This window comes from Malaclemys terrapin, chromosome 14 (genome assembly GCF_027887155.1).
Source record: "Malaclemys terrapin pileata isolate rMalTer1 chromosome 14, rMalTer1.hap1, whole genome shotgun sequence".
Classification (NCBI taxonomy): Eukaryota; Metazoa; Chordata; order Testudines; family Emydidae; genus Malaclemys; species Malaclemys terrapin.
The window spans coordinates 2,508,183-2,533,021 of NC_071518.1; the positions used below are offsets into that span (position 1 = coordinate 2,508,183).

The 24,839-nt window shown below is 47.0% G+C and overlaps 2 protein-coding genes across 8 annotated transcripts in view; one reads left to right on the top strand and one right to left on the bottom strand.

Moving 5' to 3' along the window:
* Positions 1 to 679: 679 nt before the first annotated feature.
* Positions 680 to 11,372, top strand: NQO1 (NAD(P)H quinone dehydrogenase 1). 3 transcript variants are annotated; one of them, XM_054048968.1, is made up of 6 exons: positions 680 to 736; positions 3,289 to 3,453; positions 3,533 to 3,663; positions 6,142 to 6,255; positions 7,102 to 7,203; positions 10,685 to 11,372. In XM_054048968.1, the coding sequence occupies exons 1-6, from the start codon at positions 730 to 732 to the stop codon at positions 10,991 to 10,993; spliced, it is 828 nt and encodes a 275-aa protein (XP_053904943.1). In that variant the 5' UTR covers positions 680 to 729; the 3' UTR covers positions 10,994 to 11,372. The 3 variants fall into 3 exon arrangements, with proteins under 3 accessions (XP_053904943.1, XP_053904945.1, XP_053904946.1); XM_054048970.1 differs by lacking the exon at positions 7,102 to 7,203; XM_054048971.1 differs by lacking the exons at positions 6,142 to 6,255; positions 7,102 to 7,203.
* Positions 11,373 to 15,065: 3,693 nt separating this feature from the next.
* The window catches only part of NFAT5 (nuclear factor of activated T cells 5), a 154,597-nt gene continuing 144,823 nt past the window's right edge, over positions 15,066 to 24,839 (bottom strand). For all 5 annotated transcript variants that reach the window (XM_054048565.1, XM_054048566.1, XM_054048568.1 and 2 more), the window contains one exon: positions 15,066 to 23,733. The gene's annotated coding sequence lies outside the window, so the exon portion shown is untranslated. The remainder of the gene's footprint in view (positions 23,734 to 24,839) is intronic.

A 24,839-nucleotide genomic window follows, 5' to 3' on the forward strand; every position in this document is an offset into this window, starting at 1 on the left:
AGATTTCACCACTTGATATCTTTAATGAAAGATTCATGTTTAATTCCTGGAGACTCTGGGCCAATCCTGGAGGGTCGGCAACCCTGTGTCAGGCTCTACACCCAGAAGGCGAATAAACAGAACCAGTGTTTGTTGTGCAGCCAACTTCCTCGCTCTGGGGACCTGACTCCTGACCCCTGTGACCCCGCATTGCTGTGGCCAAGATGCCCCCAGGTGCCACTGCCTGGGCTTTCGGGACCACCCGTGCTCTGGAGACGAGGGGTCACAGGCAGAAAGATACAGGGCTGTGGTACTCCAAGCTCCCCCCCGCCATCTCTAACCATTGGCTTGGCCTGGGGGGTTGTTCCGGGGAGACTGAGGGGCATGATCTGGGCATCTGGGCATGCCCCAGGGAAGGGGAGCCAGGAGGGGCTGCCCCTGTGGGGAGGGGAGATGGAGGGGACTCGGCGTGGGGGAGGGGGAAGCGGAGATGGGGGGAACCCCGGGGGGAGGGGAGATGGAGGGGACTCGGCCGGGGGGAAGGGGGAAGCGGAGATGGGGGGGAGCCCCGGGTGGGGGCCCGGCAGGAGGTAATGTTCTCCCGCCAAAGCCCCTCCTGCCCCGGGCGCCCCGCCCCGACTCCCGCATTGGCCGCCCGCGGGCTCGGGGGGGGGCCGGGCCGGTATAAGCGCTGCCGAGGGGCCGCTCCACCTGTTCGTGCTGCGGTCTTGACTCCGGATCGTCGCTGCCATGGCAGGTGAGCGGGGAGCCGCGTCCGGTCCGGTCCGGTCCCCTTCCCCGGCCCGGTCCCTTCCCCCGGTCGCTGCACTGAGACCGGCGGGTCGGTCCGGGCCGCTCCCCGTGTAAACGGCTGCCCCGGCGCCGGCTCTTCGGAGCCGCGTGTCTGCCGAGCCCGGGGCGCCCGGGTCAGGTCCCGTCCTGCCCCCGCTCCCCGCCCGGCTCCGGACCCCGCGACCCCCGGGCGGGGGGGACCCTGGGCGGGCACCTGGCGCGGCGCTGCCCCACCCCGACCCGGGATCCGCGATTACCGCCCGGGGCACGGGGGAGGGGAGCTGGCCCCCAGCCGGGTACAGCGGGGAGCCCCCCCGAGCTGCGGGGGTCGCGTCTCAGCCTTTCCCCGCGGGGCTGGGGTCAGGTCTGCTCGGGATGGCAAAGGCGCCTTGTGAGGGTCGTTTTTCTTTCTTTCATTTTTGTTTTTGTTTGGTTTTTAAAGGGAGGTGGTGACTGTGAAATAAAGGAGAGACAGTTACTGCTTAGGGGAGAGACAGGTGCACTGTTCATCCAAGCTGGGCAATTAGCATAATACAATGCTACCGCTCTCTTATTTACTCCTTCTCATAATACAAGAACTCGGGGTCACCCAGTGAAATTAATAGGCAGCAGGTTTAAAACAAACAAAAGGAAGCATTTCTTCACCCAACCCTCAGTCAACCTGTGGAACTCCTTGCCAGAGGATGTGGTGAAGGCTAAGACTATAACAGGGTTAAAAAAAATAACTAGATAAGTTCATGGAGGATAGGTCCAGCAATGGCTATTAGCCAGGATGGGTAGGGATGGTGTCCCTAGCCTCTGTTTGCCAGAAGCTGGGAACGTGCGACAGGGGATGAATCACTTGATAATTACATGTTCTCTTCACGCCCTCTGGGGCACCTGGCATTGGCCACTGTTGCAGACAGGACACTGGGCGAGATGGACCTTTAGGCTGACCCAGTCTGGCAGTTATGTTCTCCATGGGCCTGGCTGTGACGTTCTCCATGGGCCTGGCTGTGACAGTATCCTGAGCCCTGGGTGCAGAGCCATAGTGAAACAGCTGTGGTTTCTCTCAGCACATTACAGACATCTATAGTCTCTATTCATAAATCGATCCCAAGGCCAGTATCTCACTAATCCAGGACCCTCCCTCCATGCTCTGGAATCCAGGTCAAACCGATCTGAGCGGAGCAGGGCTGACAGAGCTGTGGATGGGGTCTAGAGCCCAGAGGCTGGGCTTGGTGGACAGAGGAATGAGTTTTGGTAGAGGCCGAGTTCAAAACTATAACGTAGAAGCAGTTGAGCAGTTCCCCACCTTTGGGCAGCACCTTCGCACTTGTCTCCCCGCTCCACAGAAGTCAGCCCTGCTGCCAAGGGCAAGTTATAGCCCCTGACTCGGGCTAAATAAATCTTCCCGATTCTTTGTGTGTAACATCCAAGATCTCCTTTCCTATCCATCCACACAGCTAAAACTCTTGGCCGGGCTCTCATCTGGATTACTGACCCATCCCTCTTTGTATCCCTGCACTGGTTCCTCTATCAGGTTACTTGTCACCTCTCAGTCAGTATTGAAATCAGCCCATGGTGCCAGCCTCCACTGCCCAGTTACATTTTCAAACTGGCACCTACAGCCTCTCTCACAGGCTGACCCGCTCGCATGAAGTGCTTCCCATGAACATCCACACAACTCCGTATCCTCCTCCAAAACTCACCTTTTCTATGATGCATATGGAAAACTGGGCTGCTGGTGCGCCGGGGCCCTCGCCTGTTGTGCCAACCAACGTTATCTCATTGATTCCCATACGCCCCTGTCTGTCTGTCTCTTGGCTTGTACTTGGGTTGCAAGCTCTTTGGCACAAGGACCATCGCTTTTTGCTCTGGTAGTGCAGTACCTAGCACGTTGGGCTCCTAGAGGCCACAGTAATGCAAATAAATTTCATATTTACAGGCTGTAAAAGGAGGTTTGGGCCAAGGGTCTGGTATCGCTGTCCTGCCCTCAGAGGACCATTGTCCATGACAGCTTGACCCCTGGCTGACCAGGAGAGGTGGTGATAAGTTGGGCTGCTGTATGAAGTTTTGCTAGACAGGGTTTTATGGGATATGCCTTGTCCTCCCCTTCGCCCCTAAAACCCTCCTGCCTCGATTCAGATTTGTTGCTGAGTCTGGAGTACTGCACTGTACTAGGAGCATGTCTCTGGGGGGTGGGGGTGCATGGAGGGAGGCATGTACGTAGCCCCCACCCCTGCCAATTGCTGAACGGACTGTTGCACCAGCTAGGATCTGTGCACGGTTCTTTAGGAACAGTAGGGGCAGTCCCACATGCTAATCACACAACGCTTTGCAATGCTTTGAGTCTCACCTGTGGGTTTATTACCTGAAAGTGAACAGAATAGTCATCCCCCCTCTTCTAAAGAGTCAGTTCTTGATCATCCCAAAGGCAAGTCATAGAAAAGCTGCTCGGTTTTATGATTGGTCTCTTGGGTGTCCCTTTCTCCCACAAAGGAGGAAGGGGCTCTAGCTTGCTGATGTGTTTTGCAGGAAGAAAGGCCCTGATTGTGTTGGCACATGAGGAGAAGACCTCCTTCAATCATGCCATGAAAGATGCTTCTGTGGATGCGCTGCAGAAGAGAGGCTGGAGTGTCACCGTTTCTGACCTATACAAGATGAAGTTTAACCCTGTGCCATCACGGGATGACATCACTGGTACTGAACACCACTGCTCCCCTTAAAGTTCAGCATTTCCCATCTGTTTTCTAGCACTGACCTTGGTCTCCTATCTCAGGTAAGCCAAAAGACCCCAACAACTTCAAGTATGGCCCTGAGACAGCCTCAGCATGGGCAGAAGGTCGGCTGAGCAGCGACATCGTAGCAGAACAGAAGAAGCTCGAAGCTGCAGACCTTCTGATATTCCAGGTACCATCTCGCCCTGCCAGAGGAAGGGGGAAAGTCCTGGGTTGGAAGAGAAGCATTAATTGTTACCGGACACTATTCTGGAAAATGGGAGAGGCGATCGCGTCCCTGTAAAGGGAAGGCTCCATCCCTCCTGCCCCGGAGGGTGAAGCTGGCCAGCACGTATATGTGTATCCACCTGTGGTGTGGGTAATAGAACTGAACGCTGGCTTGTGCGGTTCCCCAGGGCAAGGCTTCAGTGGAGATGGACAGGCTCAGCCTGCCGGAGAAGTGACTAGATATGGGGTGGGCTTGGCGGTTTGAGGCCCAAAGCCATTTCTCTACATCAAGGTGAACTCCATTGTAATGCAGGGCTGTATCCCTGGGTTCCTGTGCCAGAACCCCCCTGCTCAGCCCCTTGCACAGGGCTAGTTTGGGAAGCTGGGGTCAGGTCCAACCTGTGTGCACAGGGGGTGAGGGAGGCTCAGGGTGGCTGGCCTGTTGAAGCACAGATAGGAACTGAAGAGAAACAGGCAAACTAAAGAGTCCCATTCAATTACATCACATGGAGGCAGATAAATACATATTGACCAATTTTATAAGTGCTTGTATACAAATATAAGAACTCTAAATACCAAGATGGGTGAGCTAGAGTGCCTGGTATTAAATGAGGATATGGATATAATAGGCATCACAGAAACTTGGTGGAACAATGCTAATCAATGGGACCTGGTAATACCAGGGTACAAAATATATAGGAATATCAAAGTAGGCCACACTAGTGGCACTGTAAGTGAAAGAAAGCATAGAGCCAGATATACTAAAAATCTTAAATGAATCAACCAGTCCCATAGAATCGGGACAGAAATTCCATGCTGGAATAAGACTATAGCATTAGGAATATACTATTGACCACCTGACCAGGATGGTGACCGTGACTGTGAAATACTCAGGGAGATTAGAGAGGCTACAAAACAGAAGACCCAATAATAATGGAGGATTTAAACTGTCCCCATATTGACTGGGAACATGTCACCTCAGGACAGGATGCAGAGAGGAAAATATCTAGGCACCATTATTGACTGTTTCTTGGAGCAACAAGTCCTGGAACCTCACGAAGGGAGAAGCAATTCTTGATTTAGTCCTAAGTGGATCACAGGATCTGGTCCAAGAGGTGAATATAGCTGAACTACTCAGTAATAGTGACCATCATGTAATTAAATTGAACATCCTGGTAGGAGGGAAAATACCGAAGAAACCCACCACTGTAGCATTTAACTTCAAAAAGGGAAACCATACAAAAAGGAGGATGCTAGTTTTCACAGTGGAGAGAGGTAAATAGCATGGTCTCCCCCCACGCCCCCAGGGATCTGTACTGAAACCATTGCTCTTCAGCGTATTTAGAAACGTCCAGAAAAAGGGGTAAATAGTGAGGATGCAAAGTTTACAGACAATAGAAAATTACTCTAGATAGATCAGTCCAAAGCAAACCATGAAGAGTTACAAAGGATCTCACTAAACTGGGTGATTGGACAACAAAATGGCAGATGAAATTCAATGTCGATAAATGCAAAGTTAATGCACATTGGAAAACATAATCCCAACTTCACATACACATTGATTGGGTCTAAGTTGGCTGTTACCACTCAAGACCGAGATCTTGGAGTCACTGGGGGTAGTTCTCTGCAAACGTCTGCTCAGTGTGCAGCGGCAGTCAAAGAACTAATAGAATGTTCGGAACCGTTGGGAAAGGGATAGATGAGACAAACGTTCTCATCATGCCAGTATATAAATCCCGAGTACGCCCACACCTGAATGCTGTGCGCAGTTCTGATTGCCCCATCCAGAAAAAAATAGAACCAAGGACAACAAATATGGTTAGGGGCATGGAACAGCTTCCATATGAGGAGATTCAAAAGCCGGGGGCTGTTCAGCTTGGAAAAGAGACGACTAAAGGGGGATATGACAGAGGTCTATTAAAATCCTGACTGGTGTGGAGAAAAAGTGTTAGTTACTCCTTCACATAATGCAAGAACCAGGGGTCACCCAATGAAATTAATAGGCAGCAGGTTTAAAAAAAACAAAAGGACTTCACATAACACACAGCCGATCTGTGGAATTCTGTCAGGGGATGTGGTGAAGGCCAAGACTATAACAGGGTTTGAAAAAAGAATTTGATCAGTTCAGTGAGGATAGGGCCATTAGTGGCTATTAGCAAGATGGTCAGGGACACACCCCCATGCTCTGGGTGTCCCTAAGCCTGTGACTGCCTGAAGCTGGGACTGGAAGACAGCGGATGAATCACTCGATAACTGCCCTGTTCCACTCATTCTCTCTGAGGCATGTCACCAGCCACTGTCGGAAGACCGGACACTAGGCTAGATGGACCAATGGTCTGATCCAGTCTGGCCAGTCTGATGCTGTAGTCATGTTGCAATGTGCTATCTTGGGAAATGGAGAGCTGCAACCCAATTTTCTCTCTCTCTTTGTGCCTTACTACAGTTCCCCCTCTACTGGTTCAGCGTGCCTGCCATCCTGAAGGGCTGGGTTGAACGTGTTTTCACACAAGGATTTGCCTACTCCGTTAGCACGATGTATGGCAGTGGGCCCTTTCAGGTAGGCGGGTGTGGATTGGTACTTACACCGTCTTCTAACATCGAGGAGTCTGTCCCTTGGTTGAACCCCAGTTCACGTCCAGTGTGGAGCAGACAGGTCCCAGATGACCGGGCAGAACATATGTGCTCTGAACTGATGCTCTCTCTTCCAACAGAGACAGATGCAGATGTCAGTAGGTGCTTCTAATTCAGCAAGATCTAGGAGGGAGCCCGTCAGGGAAGAATTACAGGGCATCTGTGGGGGTTGGTTCTGTAATGAAGCAGAATCTAACTGCAGCTGAGATTAAAATCCAGAATTCCCCGTGTGGGGGACACTTTTCTGCCCCTATTGACTGGTGAGACAGCTGCTCTACCCCTCCCCTCCCTCCCGGTTCTAGGCTCAACAGAGCCTGAATTGCTGTGATGCTGCTGGCATGCTGGCCAGATTCTACCTTGGGGAGAGTCACAAGGGGCCGTGCTTTGACGATATGCCATGGAATATCATTAATAAATGTAACCCTCACAATACGGGGCTCGTGCCCATCCTCCGCCCCTTCAGGTAGCTGAGGATCCAAACTAGAGCTCCCTGGAATTCCTGACACCCAGCCTTGCTCTTGGTCCTCTAGACCAGCATGTGTCTGCACTCAGAGCCTGTCCCCGCTGAGGGACATGGCCGCTGCTCCTCCCAGCCCGGCTTCTCCGCTGCAATAAAAGTGCAGGAGAGCAGAGTGTGATTGACAGCGGTGGCCACTTGGCGTTTCCGTTCACACAGTGCAGCCGCCCCCACTCACACTGGCTTAGCTCTGCTCCTGGAACCTGCTGCCTTACAACTGCTGCTCTGGGTGTGACTGTAGTTTTTCTTCCACAGAAAAAGAAGGCTGTGCTCTCCTTCACCACGGGCGGGACTGGCCCCATGTACACCCCCATGGGCCTCAACGGAGACGTCAACATCCTCCTTTGGCCACTGCAGGTATCGGATTTACAACTATGGAAGAAACTTGTCAAAGTAGAACGTTTGTGGCACTTTCTAAGGAGGTTCCACAAAGGGGAACATGGGATGAAGTTAAAGTCCAGGCTTTATTGGGAGATGTGCGGGGGAGGGAGTAGAAGTTGTGTTGCTTGGGGACTCTACAACTAGACTAAAAGCACTAGGTACTGTACTGCAGGGAACAGTCCTGCTCTGACCCTGGGAATGTACTCGATGGAAATTTCCCTCTTCTAAGTTCTGTGGCCCTTTTCGTACAGAGGTCTTGGAGCATGCAGTGGAGTTCATGGGAACAGGAGGGAGTTGGGTGTCTTGGCTTGAAATCGGCCTCTGACATTCAGTAAAGACTCCAGTTGGGAGATCCTTGCCCTCTCTCTGGAACAGGGCAAAGGATCCTAACAGGTTGTAAAGGAGAGTGGAAAACAGGACTCTGTGCACACTGGGGGGGAGATGTTAGGTGGAATTCAGGCACTGGCTTGGTATCTAGAACTCCCTCTGGCTGTCTATTGCCACGAGATGGCTTGTCACTTCGGATAGTCAATGTCTCTGACATGAATGCTCAAGTGACGTCTTACCCACTCTTAGATCGCAGGTGATCCACGCGTCCCAAAGCCAGGAAATTCTGCTTTGACTGAATGGTGTTGATGGATCTGAAGAGAGGGGGATGGTGGCCACAACGTGTGGGGTGGGGGAAGGAGGAAGGGGATTCTTGTGGTTCCCACCTGGAAGCTGAGGGCAAGGAGCTCACATCTCAGAGCATGCTGCTTTAACGTACCCTGTTTACAAGGTCCGCTGTCCCACGTTTGACACCGCTCCTGTGCCCCTGCGCAGGCTCTTGCTGGCCATTTCAGCAATGCCAAGTTCTACTACTAAAGTGATTCATGGGCTTCAATTTGGCTTAAACGTACTGGGTACAACAGTGTCAAGTTCAGGGTAGGCCAAGCAAACCAAATCCTGGGCAAGTACAGGAGTCAGACGTAGTCCGAGGAGGCTTAGCAGCTCATGCCTGCCCGGGGCAGGCAGTCACATCCGCTAGAGCCCAGTGAGGATGGGCAGACTGTGGCCACCAGAGAGGACCAGGAGGAGTTCGACACAGGTGGAAGTTTCCAGTTGATACTGGATCCTCCAGGTGGAGATTGGGGAAGATAATTCTCAAGAGCCAGCTGGTCCAGGGAACAGATGTGTGGGACACGTGTGACTGGCAGCTCAGCACACCCCACAAGAAAATCAAGCTTGCCCACAGTTCTCCAACCACCCACGGCAGCTGGCAATCCTTGTTTCAATACTAGTCGAGAAGAAAATTCTGCAAGGGACAAGTGGCAGCAGGAGAGCGTGCTGCCTTCCCAGAGCCAAGACATGAGACTTCTCTCTAAGACTGGACAGGCTTTTGAAGTCAGCGGGCCAGGATCCATTGGTGATAATTTGTACTGACAATCAATGACACTCTGTCGGGAAATGGCATTACCTGTTTCTGAGTCACTGAAAACACGATCTTTAATACTTATGGAGCAATGTCCTAACAGATAAGGCACAAAAGGTGGTATCCGCTGGTGTCTAACAGACTACCCAATCACAACACGATGACTGTCTCCTTATGCACCTGTCTGTAACGTGTAGGGGAAAACAATTTTTAATTATAGACGTCCTTTTCCTCACTCAGAAAGCGTTACATCTAACATGGGGGAATTCTTTATTTGCCCTCATCTTGTGAAACTGACCTTTTTAAAGCACCAAGGTGAAAACAATTGAGCCAAATCAGCTTGGAGGTAGAATTTAATCAGGAAAAAAGTGAATAATTGGGAATTGTTTAAGAACACTATTAGATGCCTAAAAAGCCACAGTTGAGGATGGAGGCTATATTGGTTAAAAAAACAATTTGGTTTTAGAGGGTAAGTAAAGGCAGGTGGATATATTATATAACAAAAGAAAGAAAGGGTTAATTGATAGTAACTACTATAAATCAGAAGTTAGGCCTTATAGAAAATTGATAAGGGAAGTAAAGGGACACAAGGAAATATCTATGGCCAGTACAGTTCAGAACAATAAGGAGTTTTTAAAATATATTAGGAACAAAAGAATCCTGACAATGGTATTGATCCATTACTAGATGGAAAGGGTAGAGAAATATCAATAACACAGACAAGGCAGAAAATATCTATGTGGGTGGGTGGGGGGGAGGGAAACAGGAGACTCATATGGCAACACTGTCTCCATTCCACTAGCCTCTCAAGCAACTGTTAAGTAGCAGCTACTAAAATTAGTCAGTTTAAAATCAGCAGGTCCAGAGATATTGCGTCAAAGAGTTTTAAAACTGCTGGCTGAGGAGCTTCCTGGCCCATTCATGTTGGTTTTCAGGAAGTTTTGGAGCCTGGGGGACGTTCCAGAAGACTGGAGGAAGGTTAATATTATGCCAATATTTAAAAAGGGTAGATGGGATGACCTGGGTAATTATAGGCCTGTCAGCCTGCCATCCAAGATAATGGAGTGTAATAATGTAATTAATGCACATCAACATGGGTTTATAGAAGATAGATGCTGTCAAACTAACTTGATTTTTTTAAAATGAGATTACAAGTATAGTTGGTAAAGGTAGCAGTGTTCATGTGTATATAGGTAGACTTCTGTAAGGCATTTGACTATCACATTTTATCTTGATTAAACACTGACTGGGATACATGAACAGGGGAATCTCACGTAGGAGCAGAGAGGTCACTTTACCTTTGTATTGGGCACTGGTGCGACCACTGCTGGAATCCTGTGTCCAGTGCTGGTGCCCACACGTCCAGAAGGATGCTGTAAATTTGAGAGAAGAGCCATGAGACTGATTACGTGATTGGAAAACCTGCGTTATGGTGATAGGCTCAAGGAGTGTAACAGAGATGGGTAAGGGGTGACTTGATGAGTGTGGTCGAAATACCTCCAGGGGGAACAGATATTTAATAATGGCAGCGCAATCTAGCAGACAAAAGTAGAACAAGATCCTGTGGCTGGAAGCGTGACAAAATCAGAGGGGAAACAGTACTTAACCCTGGGACCAACCAAGGGTTTTGGTGCATTCTCTATCACGGGCAATTTTAAAATGAAGATTGGATCTCTTTCTAGAAGCTATGTACTGGGAAGTAGCTTTGGGAAGTTCTGTGGCCTATGCTACAGCGGAGGTCAGACTGGATGATCACAATTGTCCCTTCTTGGAATCTATAAAACTCCAGACCAAAATTCCTGCAGCGCAAGGGGATGCAAGTCACCCCTCCTGCTATACAGCTAAACCCATAGAACAAGACATGCCTTGAGGAATTAGATTTTCATAGCAAACCAGAAGCCCTGAGGGTACCAGTGTGTGCTGTTACCCTGGGTTCTCGGCCTTCTCCACTAGTTGAAATAGCCTTGAACTGAAGGCGGCATGTCCCCTTCTACCCAAATAAGAGCCTTGGCAATCTTAGAGCTTTCCTGTGTTTTCTCACTCTAGAGTGGCGTGCTCCATTTCTGTGGCTTCCAAGTCTTGGAGCCCCAAATTGCCTACAGCATTAGTCACGCTCCCGAGGATGCCCGTTTGCAGATCCTGGAGGACTGGAAGAAGCGACTGGCAGCTATCTGGGAAGAGAAACCCATCAGTTTTGTTCCAGACAGCAACTTCGATTTGAGCTACGTGGGGGGCTTTGTGCTGAAACAGGAGGTGCAGGACGGCCAGAAAGCTCAGAAATATGGGCTGAGTGTGGGGCAGCACCTGGGGAAGGCCATCCCACCTGACAGCCAGGTCAAAGCCCAGAAGAAATAGCTTTCTCTGGTGGGCTCCTATCTGGTCTCTCTCTGTGTGGCTCTGCCATGGTGGCAGGTTTCTTGGCTTTACCCTACTTTCAAATGCCTTTCTGCTCTTCCGTAGGGTGAGAGCATTTCTTCTCTTCCCACCTCTTCCTCACGGGGCGCTGGTGCCTCTTGCTGGCTACTCCTACCTCCCACTGACTCAGGGAGGAGTCAGAGCCATACCTCCTCCAGTCAGGTACCAATAATTAACCTACTGGGTTCCAACAGCATCCGAGTGGGATGAGTTGGGAATCTTGCCTCCCTATTATTACGTGGTGCTTGCTGTTCACCACCCCGGTGGCCTTGGTATCGTACAGTCTAAGCTCTGTTCACGTACAACACAAGGAGTCTAAATAAAGACGTTTCCTATTGTAACTGCTTATTTTATAGACTTATGCCCTTGTGTTCAGTGGGTGACCGTCAGGCCTGCACAACCCCTGCACGGAGTTATTGCATTCTCTCCCATCCCCCCAGGCCTCTGCCAATCTGACCTGGGGGGGGGGGAATTCCTTCCCACCTGGCGATCAGTTAGACCTGAGCCTGGGCGTGAGACCCACCAGCCAGGCACCTGGGGAAGAATTCTCTAGTAACTCAGAGCCTTCCCCTCTAGTGTCCAAGGTCGCCAACTTTCTAATTGCACAAAACAGAACACCCTAGCCCCGCTCCTTCCCTGAGGCCCTTTCCCCAAGGCCCCATCCCCCACTCACAACATTTCCCCCTCCCTCAGTGGCTCGCTCTCCCCCACCCTTTTAGAAACACCCCTTGTTTGTTTTGGAGGGAAGTCCCTGCTCTGCTGTCTACATTTATGATCCTTCTACTTGTGAGGAAGGTTTTCATGGGGTTGAGAGACCGCTCTGATTTGTCTTGGGTCCTCTATTCCAAAGAGCAAAACCACAGCCATCTCTCCTGTTCTTTCTCCATTGGCTGCTAATTGTCGCCCCTGCTGCAGGAAAAGCATCACTGACAGAGCCTACACGGTGGCTCAAGGGGCTATGTCAGTCAATACCAGGAGGACAATGGGAGCAAGAATCTCCATTAGGTCACTTTTGAATAACACAATTTTTGCCCCCTCTCTAGCTCCCCTTGTTTTCATTACATTTTGAAGCTGTCACACAGCTCTGAAGGTGATCTGGCTGCTGGGAGGTAAACTTTTGGCCTTTGTTTAACCACTAGGCTAAACCTCAGGAAGAGGGCTAGCACTGCTGCCCGTCTCTTCCCGGGGAAGACCTCAACTTTGGTAGGGTATGAGGCCAGTGCCAAAAGCTATTTCATAGAGCCCTTTGGGCAGTGGCCAGGCCAGCAAGAGGGTGCAGTCCTGTAAGTGCACATGTACCAGTGCAAACCTGATTATCAGAGCCCTGGGCTATGGTAATATGCAGGTATTCTGCTTGCAAAGCTCTGGGCACAATTAAGTTTCATGGATGACTGATGCGGGGATACCCCCTTTAATCATGATGTGATGAGGTAGGGGGTGAGCCACTCCAAGCCCACTCTTTGGACTGAGAAAAGAAGCGGAGTGTCTCCCTTGCCCCCATTTGCTAGTGGGAGAAGGGTCACTCCCTTTACATTAGAGGAGCGTATTTCCGGGGCCTGGGGGTTTTGATTCTTAGCCAAAGGGATCCAATGCAAGGTTTGAAATGATCCTCGGGTCACTCCGACACAGACTGGACTGTTCCGACGTGCCGTAGAGCGCGCGCTGTGCAGGATGGGCCTCCCTGACTCCTGGACTCTCAAAAGCTCCCATCCAGGAGCCAGCGTGCCATAGCCACACCACAAGAGCCTGCCTTCTGAGACGAGCCTGCAATCACTTGGCATGTAGTCCTAAGGCCTCGACTGCAATCTAGAGTCTATTTGCCTTGTCCCTGGAGGGTTCCCTCACTGGATTTGGATGTGTTGCACAGGGAGGTGACACACACGGCGTGCAGGTCCTGGGTGTGCTGTCAGCAAGGCACGCTCCATGTGCGGAACAGGCCGAACGGCCTGGGCTGCATTCCAACAGGCACCTATGTGCTGGGCACGTCCTTTTAGGAGCTGTTGAAATAAGGGAGCAGCCACTGCTGCTGCCACCTCTGGCTCTGAAGAGAAGCACAGCTGGGCAGCTAGGAGAGGTTTAGTGCTGAGCCACGAGATGGCACATGCCAGCTGTTGGTTGGTCAGAGCTGCAGCACAGCTCGAAGAGAAGGGAGCAGTAACACAGCCACCCCTGTAGTGAGTCACTGGAGGCAGCCATTCAACTTAGGAGAAACCCGCAGGTGAGGGCTATTGGGGTCCTCAGCGTAACATCCCCAGGAAAACACTGGTGGGTTTTTAGGCTCTAACAGGAATAGCTGCGTGAAACACTCCTCCCCCTGCATTGGTAGAGCTTTGACTGTACACCCGAGAACCAGTTCACTCTGCAAATGAGCAATGATCGGAGACAAGCTGCTGGTGGGTGTGGAGTAGCAGGGAGGGAGAACAGACCCCAGGGCTCAGCCCACCAGCTAGAGAAAAAGTCAGACCAAACTCGCAGTGTGGCTGACACAAAGCAAGTCCTCTCTTTCTGCACTTCAGCTCAGAGGGGGGGCCTGGCTAGCTTTTCCCAGCCCCGGTAGCCACATGTGACTTTGGTGGGATATTTTCTTTTGCATTCAACATTCTAATTCCAGTGGACCCAAAGGAACCTTTCCTTCTCCACTCAGAGACTGAGTTGGATAGGGCCAGAGATGGGAGTTGACTGAACTTGAAAGAGGCCCTTTACCCATCAAACTTGCAGTTGTACAGGATGGGGGGGGAGAGGCACATCTCAGGGAATACCCAGCCGTTGATCAAAATGGGGGGGAGGAGAGAGCCACCTGACAGCAAAGATGATCTGAACCTAGCAATGGCCCCTTCAGGTCTCTCCCTGAGTCCTCACTAGGTTCATATTAATGCTGAATAAATCTGCTTAATTGTGGTGAACCTCAAGCATTTGATGCAGCACCAACTGGTCCCAGTGAGGAGTGAACGGTCCGATGGTTGCAGACTGGAGCACTTATGATGCAGGGGTTGGTTGTTTCAAGGAGGTTTTGTTAGTACAAAACCCTCCAGCCCTCTTCACTGCAGAGGGCTAAAGCTTCTTACTAACTACCTGCCTGCTCCATGCAGCAGCCCGAGCACTCAGCATACGCGTGGGGAAACGGTCCTGCCCAACCAACAGGGAAAGGGCCATGTCCCTTGGTCTCCCCCCCCCCCCCCCAGGGCACCCAGGACAATCCTGTTAAACCCCAGGTTAGTTGTGAATTTCACAACGTGCTGCAGATGCATCCTCTGACTCTCACTCTTGCTGTTTCCTCGACAAAATCAAATATGGTGTTAGTTTAACGTCTGAGCACTGTGCCTGCAGGGGGCAGGCTCACTCCATTTAATCGTGCTAATTTTTTCATCAGACTGTTGTGTGGTATTAAGTCAAACACCTTACAGAAGTATAACCACTTAACAAGTTTGGTTGATAACAGATGTAATCTCAAAGAGTTACATCAGATTTGTTCGACGAGACGTATTTTCCATAAAATCATGTTAACTGTCAGAAATTACATTTCTACCCTTTAATTCCTAATCAATTGAATCCTGTATCACCTTGTCCAGTATTTTGCCAGAACTGACATCTAGCTAACTATCTTAGAATTACCTGAGAATTTACAGATTATTCCATAGTTGTCCACTATGGAGGTTTCTTGCACCTTCCTTTCCATGTTCCTAGAAATGCAAATGCCATGGCCTGAGTAGCAAGGGGATTTCTGCCTGTGTAAGGCCACTCTGGAGTTGGGAGAACTAGTTATGGGGATGAAACGGAACCACTAAAACCCTTGGGAAAGCTGCGCGTGCTGCAAAGAGTATCTGCTTCTATAACAATTCCTACAAGTGTGCCTGAGCAGGATATCAGCCTGGACTCAGTCTCCCCTGTGTTAGCTCCAAGCCATAAGGCTACCATCACCAGCCAGCCAAATTTATTAAGTGCTTACAGTAGCTGCTTTTTTCCGGGGGCGCGAGAGAAGCTGCCTTTGAAAGAACATGACAGGAGTTCACGCTGCAAAATGAAAACTTTCAATGTTTTATTCTTGACTGCAGCTGTTTAGAGAAATATAGTTGCGAGTATACAAATGTCCCAATAGAAGCAAAATATTTATTTTTATTTTAATATTAAACAAGTTATCACAGGATAGCTAAAAACATAGATGCAAATGAAATCTCCCCTCATAGAATAAACTGAAAACACCTGGTATCAGTGCTCTGAAGATCCCAACTACGAAAGCCATATACACAGAAATGCACAAAGGAATATCTGGTGCTACTTTCACATTGCAGGACAACAGGAAAGATAGCTCAGTGGTGATCTGTGCACTCCAACAAAAACATGGCAGAAAGGCAGATAAACCACTCCAGAAAGAATGATTGACACAAGCATGTCGAGCTTATGCAGAGATTAACCAAAGAGGTAGAAGGCTCTAATCTGAAGCTGTTTGGAGCTTACCCACTAAAAACAGGGAGCTGTATGGGGACAAACCTCAAAAGCTGTTTATATCAAATCATAATCAGCACAGAAAAGTTTCGGGTTGGTAATGGTCTTTTTAGTAGGACACAGGGCGTGATCCCAATCCCATAACATCCAGGAATGGGACTAACCTGCTCAGAATACTACCTCCTGCCTAGATGGAGCACACGCAGGAAGTGAACCCTGTACCGACCCTAAGCTACTCTAAATTGGCGTGGCTGCAGGGACTTCAATGATGCTATGCCAATTTACACCAGCTGAGGATCTGTCCCTCGAATGGCTTGGAGACCAGAACAAGCATCTGAGTTGTGGCTGGGTTTCACAGCTGTTAGGCATCTGAACCAAGCACTTGTAAAGGGAGGATGAATGAGAATTCAGCAGCTGGAAGGAAGAGCCTTGATATGCTTACGGTGGTTTGAATGGGGGGTGCATTTTCTGGGACAATTTCCCAGCCTGGAGGAGCACAACCGCGGAAGGGAGTGTTTCTGGATACAGCAAGAGGAAGGTCAGGACCAGGTAAGTGCTCAGCGTTGAGGGAGAAGAGGGAAGTCAGGGCATTGGTCTTGGGCGTTGCAAGGGAGCTAGCAGAGGTGGTTTGAATCAAATATGCCAGAATCAATGTCTGGGGATTAACTGATTGTCAAATTAGAATGTGTCCGGAAAAGCTGTGGGAGCAAAATATATTGCTCTTCATTTCTGTCAAGAACGGATATTCCTGTTAAGAGTTTAATCTCTTCCTAAATCTTCAACAAGTAAGTACTGGCAAGTCCAGTGTTCCCCACACAGCCGGATACCACTAGGGAGAACTTTCTAGTCAGATTGCTTCAATAAATAAACCTTATTGGTTAAAACCTTATAACAAAATTCAGCAACCCTTGTTTTTTTATCACCTTTCCTTAGGTGCAAAAAAATCAGAAAAAGTGGAATAGGAAGGAGCTATACAGCTAGGTCCAGGTCCTTGGTTTAAGCCCAGCCCAGCTCAGTAGTTGGCTAAAAATCTTTGCCATTTGACAGACGTTTGGTGACCCCTGTTGAAAGTGGATTACTGTTATCAGTCCAGCTCCCTAGCTAGTCCCTACCACAAACCCCACCAGTGTGTCCTTGGCACTTTCTGGTCACCTCTGCTGAGAGGCGTGGGAAACTGAGTCCTGAGAAGTGGTCCCTCCTGAAAAGGAGTGAGGCAAATTGGCAAAGAGAAGTGTGTGGGAAACATGTACTGCTGCTGTCCTTGCTGAACCTATCCAGGGGACTGCGATTTCCTGGGCTGTTGGTTCCCACGTTTCACAAAACATCAAATTCACTAAATGTTAATAAATCTCTATAGAAAAACAGAAAAGCACAGGGATGTTTCAAACAGTCATTTCACCTTAATCCCATAGATTTTAGTGAATTGCTGAAAAGCACGTTTCTGGAATAATACTTACCATAACACTACTAATCCCTCCACACTCATACAATATTTACACATTTATACAGCTATTACTGACTATTGAAGAGAATCAGAGAAACAAGTGCACGCTAAGGACAATTATGTTCTTTGAAAGTTATAAAAATGTCACTAGAACAGTTTTTATGCATTTTTATAATAAACTCAATGGCATAGTGACGGTTTGCAGTATTGTTGTAGGCATGTTGGTCCCAGGATACGAGACACACAAGGTGGGTGAGGGAGTATCTTTTATTGGACCAGCTTCTTCTTTTATTGTCCAACAACAGATGTTTGTCCAATAAAAGATATTATCTTACCCGCCTTGTCTCTCCGGCATATCAACTATATACATATGTACAAGGCAAGGATTTTTATGCACAGTATATTTACATATATACACGAATTTATATAAGGTACAAAAGATTTTTCTACATTCTCTCTCAAAAGCACAGACTAAATTGGAGAATTTTATATGTACAGTTTTACCAGATTTTCTCTGCTGTCTCGTATCTTTTATTGTCTCTAAGTAGTGTATATCACATATCAAATAAGAGTTCATGAAGTCTGGCTTTTAGTAGGCAACTATTTGTACACAAATGTGTACATTTGCACACACAACTGGCTGTTTGCACACACCATTACCAGAACTGCAAGTCTGAATATTTTTGTATGTAGAATTTCAAGATCTGTCCCGAAAGACTGATCAAAATTCTACACTCAAGAGCCTTACAATATGCTCTTGACTATCAGCTAGCTTTTAAAACATCTCAAATAATGGGTCTTCCACCACTCTCTTTGCAAGACTATTCCACAGAAACAGCTCTCTCACTGGGAGAATTCTTTTCTCTCCCAGTGGTCAGATTAAATTTCCCTTTTCTGACTTTCAACCTATAGTTCTAAGTTCAGAGAACACGAAGCAATTCCTCACCATGCTTGATGCTTCCACTGTTCAGATAAATACTTGTACAGACAGAGCTCTGCAAATGGGTACATAGTTTGAATAGACAGCCTGATAATTGTTAAGTAACAGAGCAATGTGTGAGATGCAATTGAAAATAAAATTCTGTAATTAAATTTCTCTCTTCTTGTGTGCAGTGTTGTTGTAGCCATGTTAGTCCCAGGATATTAGAGAGACAAGGTGGCTGAGTAACATCTTTTACTGGACCAACTTCAGTTGGAGAGACAAGCTTTTGAGCTACACAGAGCTCTCCCTCAGATCTGGGAAGGGTCCTCACAGCTAAATACAAGGTTGAGCAGATAGTTTAGCATAAGTAGTATAAGGGACCACTCAAGGTGAAGTGGCCCATTAACACTCATCAAAGTTATGAATTTAAGCTCCCAGGCCTACCAGTCCTCATCCTCAAAGGAAATCTGCACATTTTCAAAAGATGAGCCTGGGAGCTTAAATACGTAACTTTAATGGACACTAAAAATCCTGGTCTTAATAGAGAAACTGGATTTATGGCTTATAACAACAATCTGTAACCCACTAACCCCCCTTTTTGTGCTACGACTACAGGGGTGTTACCGGGCCCCTTCGAATGTGTGATAACTACGTACACTAAACTATCTGTTTGACCTTGTTTTTAACAGTGACACTGAGTACCTTTCCCAGGTCTGAAGAGCAGCTCTTTGTAGCTGAAAAGCTTGTTTCTCTCCCCAACAGAAGTTGGTCCAATAAAAGATGATCTCATCCATCTTGTTTCTCTTGCTTTTATAACTTATAAAAGTTTGACCTTTTGGGGTGTTTAATTTCTTTATTCCAATGAAGAAATTTTATAACAAAGCATCTTTCCTGCTGCTCATATGGTCGTTTTGACTATGTCAGAGAAGGGATTTGAGCTCCTGTGTGGTTTGTCCTTTCTGAAGGCTTTGGAAGGACAATCTCTGAGAATGAAAAATCTTACCAGAGCAACAGAATGAGACTTCTTTTTGGTCAGTGTGCCCTAATCAAAGTCATAGCAGGAGCACTATAAAAGTCACGGCTTATGTAGATTAGAGAAATGTGCATCAGTGCAACTGAACACGCCCTCGGTGTAAGCATAAAAAGGGATGCTGTCAAGACTGACAGTCACTAACCTATTTATTTTTTATTTCAATTGAGTATAAATAAAAAGCGTCCATTCACAGGCTCTGAGCACACTGATAATAATGTAAAATTAGCCAAACAAAAGGTCTGGTGGTTAACTGTCTATTTTGGCCCAGCAAGGCTGAAACAACTTCTTGAATTGTTTTTGTTGACAAAGGAAATAATAGTAGAGCATTTGGCTTGGATAACCATTGAAAGAGTAGAAGACAATTAGTGCCACCAAGTGGACTGAGCTGTGAAGTAGAAAGTGAGGACGATCATCTCCTGCCATAGGAAATGATTGGCTAATATTTGTCTTAACTTTTTCTACAGCTTAAGTGTTATCCACCTACTTTATTCATCACTAAAGGAATATTAATAGTTTAACTGTTTATTTTTATACACTGGTGTTGTTTACATGGAGACAACATGACACAGGTAGAAGACATACTGACCGTGGTAGCTAGCAGGGTGCAGCTCCCTGGATATTAGTGAGTTATTAGGAAACAGGTGTACAGTACATATCAGACATGCTGTAGAGACAACATCAGAAAAATGGGGTTTAGGAGAATCAGGGAAGTTAATGGATAAGTGACTTAAGGCTGGAGAATATAACCTAGTTTGAGAGACAGACAGAGAGAGAGAGAGACAGAGAGATTGTTTGTTTTGGATTAAAGGTGGTTTAAATAGAGAGTTCATGCAGGAGAAAAGCTCAGGAATCTTCCTAACTGTAAGACCAGTAGGACAATGGAACGAACTGCCTAGGGAAGCATGGAATCTCCGTTACTGGAGGTGTTCAAAAAGAGGCCGGAGCCATCTGTCTGAGATGGTTTAGTCATACCAAATCCTGCATCTTGGCAGAGGGTTAGACTAGATGATCTTTGAGGTCCCATATAACACTATGGTTCTGTGAAAAAGAAACACTACACAGAAAATCCACCCTACAAATATAGTTCTACAGCTTTCCAGCTTCCATCCAGTATATAGCTATAAAACCATCTACGTCCATTAGTGAACGCTGGCCTGACAGATATGAAAGCAAAAATTTTTTTTTTTTTTGCAATAATGCCCCCAACATTTGATCTTTGGCAATCTGGCTTCTTAAGTAATGTTTATCATAAGCAAGGGGTAATAGTGAATGTCATTTTTTGACTACTCAAGATGCACATATTTTCATTTACCTTAAGTAATTTCTAACTTTTCAAACCAAACTGGTCTGGACTTGATTCCCCTGCCTCTCAATAACTCCATAGGCAATCCACTTTGTGTGCTCTTCCTCTAATACCCATACTGATGCAGACATATTATGGAAAAAACAAAGGATAAGCTCCAAAAGTCATTGTCAACTATTGAAATCAAAACAGTGCCTGAGCAGGGCTCTGAAGGAACAAAGATGTGGTTCACATTATACTTAGGTCCTTCTGCCACAAAACAACTTCTGTAAGCTGTTTCCTAGGCCTTTGCTGGCTCATTGAACCGCTCTTTATCCTCTGTAACAGCTGTTTGAAAGCAGCAGCAAGAGCACTTGTCAACCACTGAGCAAACCCTTCATTCAGAATACAAATACTTTTTGTAACCAAATCACATGTTCAAAATGTTATACATTTAACATTGACCTCAAACAGACACCGTAAATTTGACACAAAAGAAAATACAGATGTCATTATTTAGTCATTTGAATATGGTAGCACAGCTCTTGTAATAAACAACCTAAAAATATGCACACATTTAAACATTCCCCCCACAATGGGAATTGTAGCAGTCCTGGTCAAAGGTTCTATTTTGGACACCAATCTTATTAAACGGAGAATTGGTCCCTGGTTTCTTGGCACTGACCAACAAGTTTCATCATGAGGATGCTCTCCTTCAAAAGAGCAAAACAAAACAAACAGCACACAAGTCAGTTTCTCATCCCCATCACCTCATTCTGCCCACTGTCAGTCTACGCAGCCATCGAGATATCACCAAACATTCTCGTCCGAACAAGCTGCTCTCGCAGAAGTCACCAGTTTCTTACAAACTGATTACAAACGGATGGTGTATTCAATCCGACGCTGTGCAGAACCCTTCTATGCATCCTCATACAGCGCTCATTCAGTGCGGACAGGCTGCTCTTTCATGTCCTGAACCATAACGAAGGATTTTATTTTACTTTTTTCCATAGCAGGAGAAAAATTATCGGCAGAAAAGCGTATGGTTCAGAGTTAAAAAGCAGCTCTGGACATTATGAAGGAGAGAAAATGTTCTTTAACGTGATTATAATTTCAAACATTTTAGTGTAATTATAAATTAAAAGATACAACACAAAGGAGCTAATAAAATATTAAATAGACAGTGAGAGTAAAAGCTGAATGGCTCATTCTGAATGAAACCCCATCAGACAGTTGTCTAAATGGGTTTCCTTACTACATCCCACTGGTGTGTGACAGACACAAACACACATTGAAGTTGTCCAGAGCCAACTGGAACAACACATTGCCAGATGGAATGGCCCAAGATGAACGAACTATTTATGTTGCAAAAAGTACTTAAATACTTAGTAAAGACATAACAAACCCCACCCTCACCCCCACCATTATCAGACGCCACGTTGTGGTAGAACATCAGACAAACTCACAAATTACCACAAAAATGTGTGGCAAAAAGAATATTATATATATTTGTATATATATAAATTTTTATATTTATGCCATTGTACTCACTCAGTACAAACAGCAAAATAGTATACCATTTCCTAAATACAAAATATAGCTTTCCAAAAAAATGAAACACACATTAGATATAAACCATCCAAAACTTGAACGATTGAAAACTGTATTCAAAATTAAATGACCCAGAGCAGGTCTCTTTCTGAAAAGTTCCCTTCATATCGGCAAGAAGCCTTACGACTGAAAACGTAATTCTATGCCTCTCAATGAGAGAGAGACACACAAAGAGAGAAAATGAACATCATGACATTGACACACGGGAAAAACCGTTAAAACCAAAGAACAACTCTACATGGCTCAACTAGGTGCACAAGTTAGAAAAAACACACAGTAAACAGACTAGGGTAACTTAAAAAACATTTACAGGCTACTCTCCATTATTTAAAATAACCCAAATGAAAAGTGACAGCATACCAACTATGCTACACCAAAGCATAGAAGCCACTCATGACAGTTGTTTGGCTCTAACCTGCATTAACAGCTTTCTACATGCAGGAGAGGGAAAAGACTGAAGAAAACATCTGCCTGAGGTTGTAAGGAGACACCACATTTCTCTTAGACTAGTTGGAGCATCTGAAAGAATCCACATTCCTCACACTACAACTACATGGCCTGGAGTGGGTTATTCTTAGCTACTGTAAAACATGGGTAAATTGTTTTTAATTAATGTATAACCCCAGAGAGGCTACAGCTCATGGGGACTGCTAGAAAAAAGGATGCTTCAAACCTGCAATGAACTGAGAAAGCTACAAAGATGCAGCAGCTCAGCTTGAAGTGATGTTTTAAAGAACGATGAAAAATTATGTTGTTTGCCCCCATCTGGGATAAAGTTTAAGACTTTAAATCAGCAACAACAGGAAAAAGTAGGGTTCCTCTAGGATTCAGGAAGTCTGGGGGATGGAGACGAAACCAGTATTTTCTCACTCCCACAAACCCTGGTGATGTATGAAGATGCAGCCACTGGCTTGGCATTTTGCTACCACAGTGAGAGGTGCCTTGGACACCTAAGAGTTACTTCAGTTTCTAAAACCAGTAGCATATTTGTATTTGCTTAGGAAACAAACGATATAAAATTAGGGGGCGGGAGGGAAGAGCATGGAAAGAACGAAAGAGGGCAGCCTGGCATGAGAAAGGATAATGTTCAAGTTCTAATCTATGCCAAAAGAGTGAGCGGTATTAAGCAGTTGTTTCCTCAGCTAGGCAGATTGCTCTCTTCAGATTAAGGTATTTTAGAAGGCAGGATTTTAGAACACAATTTACTGTGACTTTTCCCTTCATTTTGATAGAGCCACCTAATTCTTACTCTATGCAGTCTATATCTAAAACCATCAGTACAGACAGAAAGCTGTTAATCACACCCTCAGATGGGAAGCACCCACATCTCTCTGGCTGCTCCTAGAGTTGTAGCAGATTTTCTGATTGTATATTATATATATCACCACCACCACCACCTGCTGCTGCGATTAACACACCCTTGCAATGGTCCTTCAGCTCTACTGTAAAAACTGCAATTCCTTCACTGACTGACAGCTATGCCATGAATCACAGCACGAGTTAGGGCACATGATGGTACTGCTTCACAAGCTTTCCGACTCAACAGAGGGGTTGTGAAGGAGAAAGGGAAGAAAAGAAAAAGTAAACATGATAACGTGTTATTTTCTAACAATAACAGCTGAGCAGTCATGCTTTGAATGAAAACAGCAGCCCATTGACTAATGGGGCCTAGGAATGTGGTAACTGTCCAGTTCCACCCCCTGTAACACAAAGCACAGCTTTTCAGCCATTATTGGCTTCAGGAGTCTCAAATGCTATCATTATAGCCTCAATTGCTAGACACTGCAGTAGGCAGCATATGTGCTCTTTAGAAAAGAGAGTGAAGTCTACGCATTTGCTTGGGTATAAGCCATTCTTTAACAGAACAGTTCAGCTCCATAAACCCTAATCCAGAGCCACAAGGTCTGAGGGGATCTTGGAAATCATCTTTTCCTTCACAGAATTTCTGAAATTAAAAACAAAACAGAGTTAGGCATAACTAGTGAAGTCTCATCTTTCATGTATCTCCTTCATTTGAAAGCACTTTACAAACTACAGAAACAAATCTACACCCAGTGCCAAAATGCTGCCATCTTTGGGGCAGAATATGATAACTATTTTCAAGTTTACAACATCATTACAAAACAGTTTAGCTCAGAAAGTGTAGAGCACAGCACCCAATTGAAACTTCAGGGGTTTTTGGGAGACAGAACATCATTACATAAGGTGGATATAGTCAGATGTTGTGGCTATACCTGGATTGAAGAGCCCATATATACTCAATGCTCATGCAGGAGCAGAGCTTTACCTCTGATGGTGGGAAAAAGGCACCTTCCAGCAACAGACTCTTCCTAGCTCCATGCCGTTGTATTGGCTCAGTTCTAAGGCTAGGTCTACACTACCTGCCTGAATCGGCGGGTAGAAATCGACCTCTCGGGGATCGATTTATCGCGTCCCGTTGGGACGCGACAATCGATCCCCACATCAGCGCTCTTACTCCACCAGCGGAGGTGGGAGTAAGCGCCGTCGACAGGAAGCCGCAGAAGTCGATTTTGCCGCCGTCCTCACAGCGGGGTAAGTCAGCTGCGATACGTCGAATTCAGCTACGCTATTCATGTAGCTGAATTTGCGTATCTTAAATCGACTCCCCCCTGTAGTGTAGATGTACCCTAACAATGATTCAGCAAGTGGTGCCTTTTCAATAAACACCACTTTCTGCAACACCTTGCTCTCACGCAAACTACTTCAGCACTATGGGAAGGGCTTGAAGACTATAGACCAGGGGCGAGCAAACTTTTTGGCCCGAGGGCCACATTGCGGTTGCAAAACTGCATGGAGGCCGGGCAGGGAAGGCTGTGCCTCCCCAAACAGCCTGGCCCCCGCCCCCTATCCACCCCCTCCCACTTCCCACCCCCTGACTGCCCCCCTCAGAACCTCCGATCCATCCAACCCCCCCGCCCCTTGTCCCCTAACTGCCCCCTCCCGGGACCCCCTGCCCCTAAGGGCCCCCCAGGACCCCATCCCCTATCCAACCCCCCTGCTCCCAGTCCCGACTGCCCCGACTCCATCCAC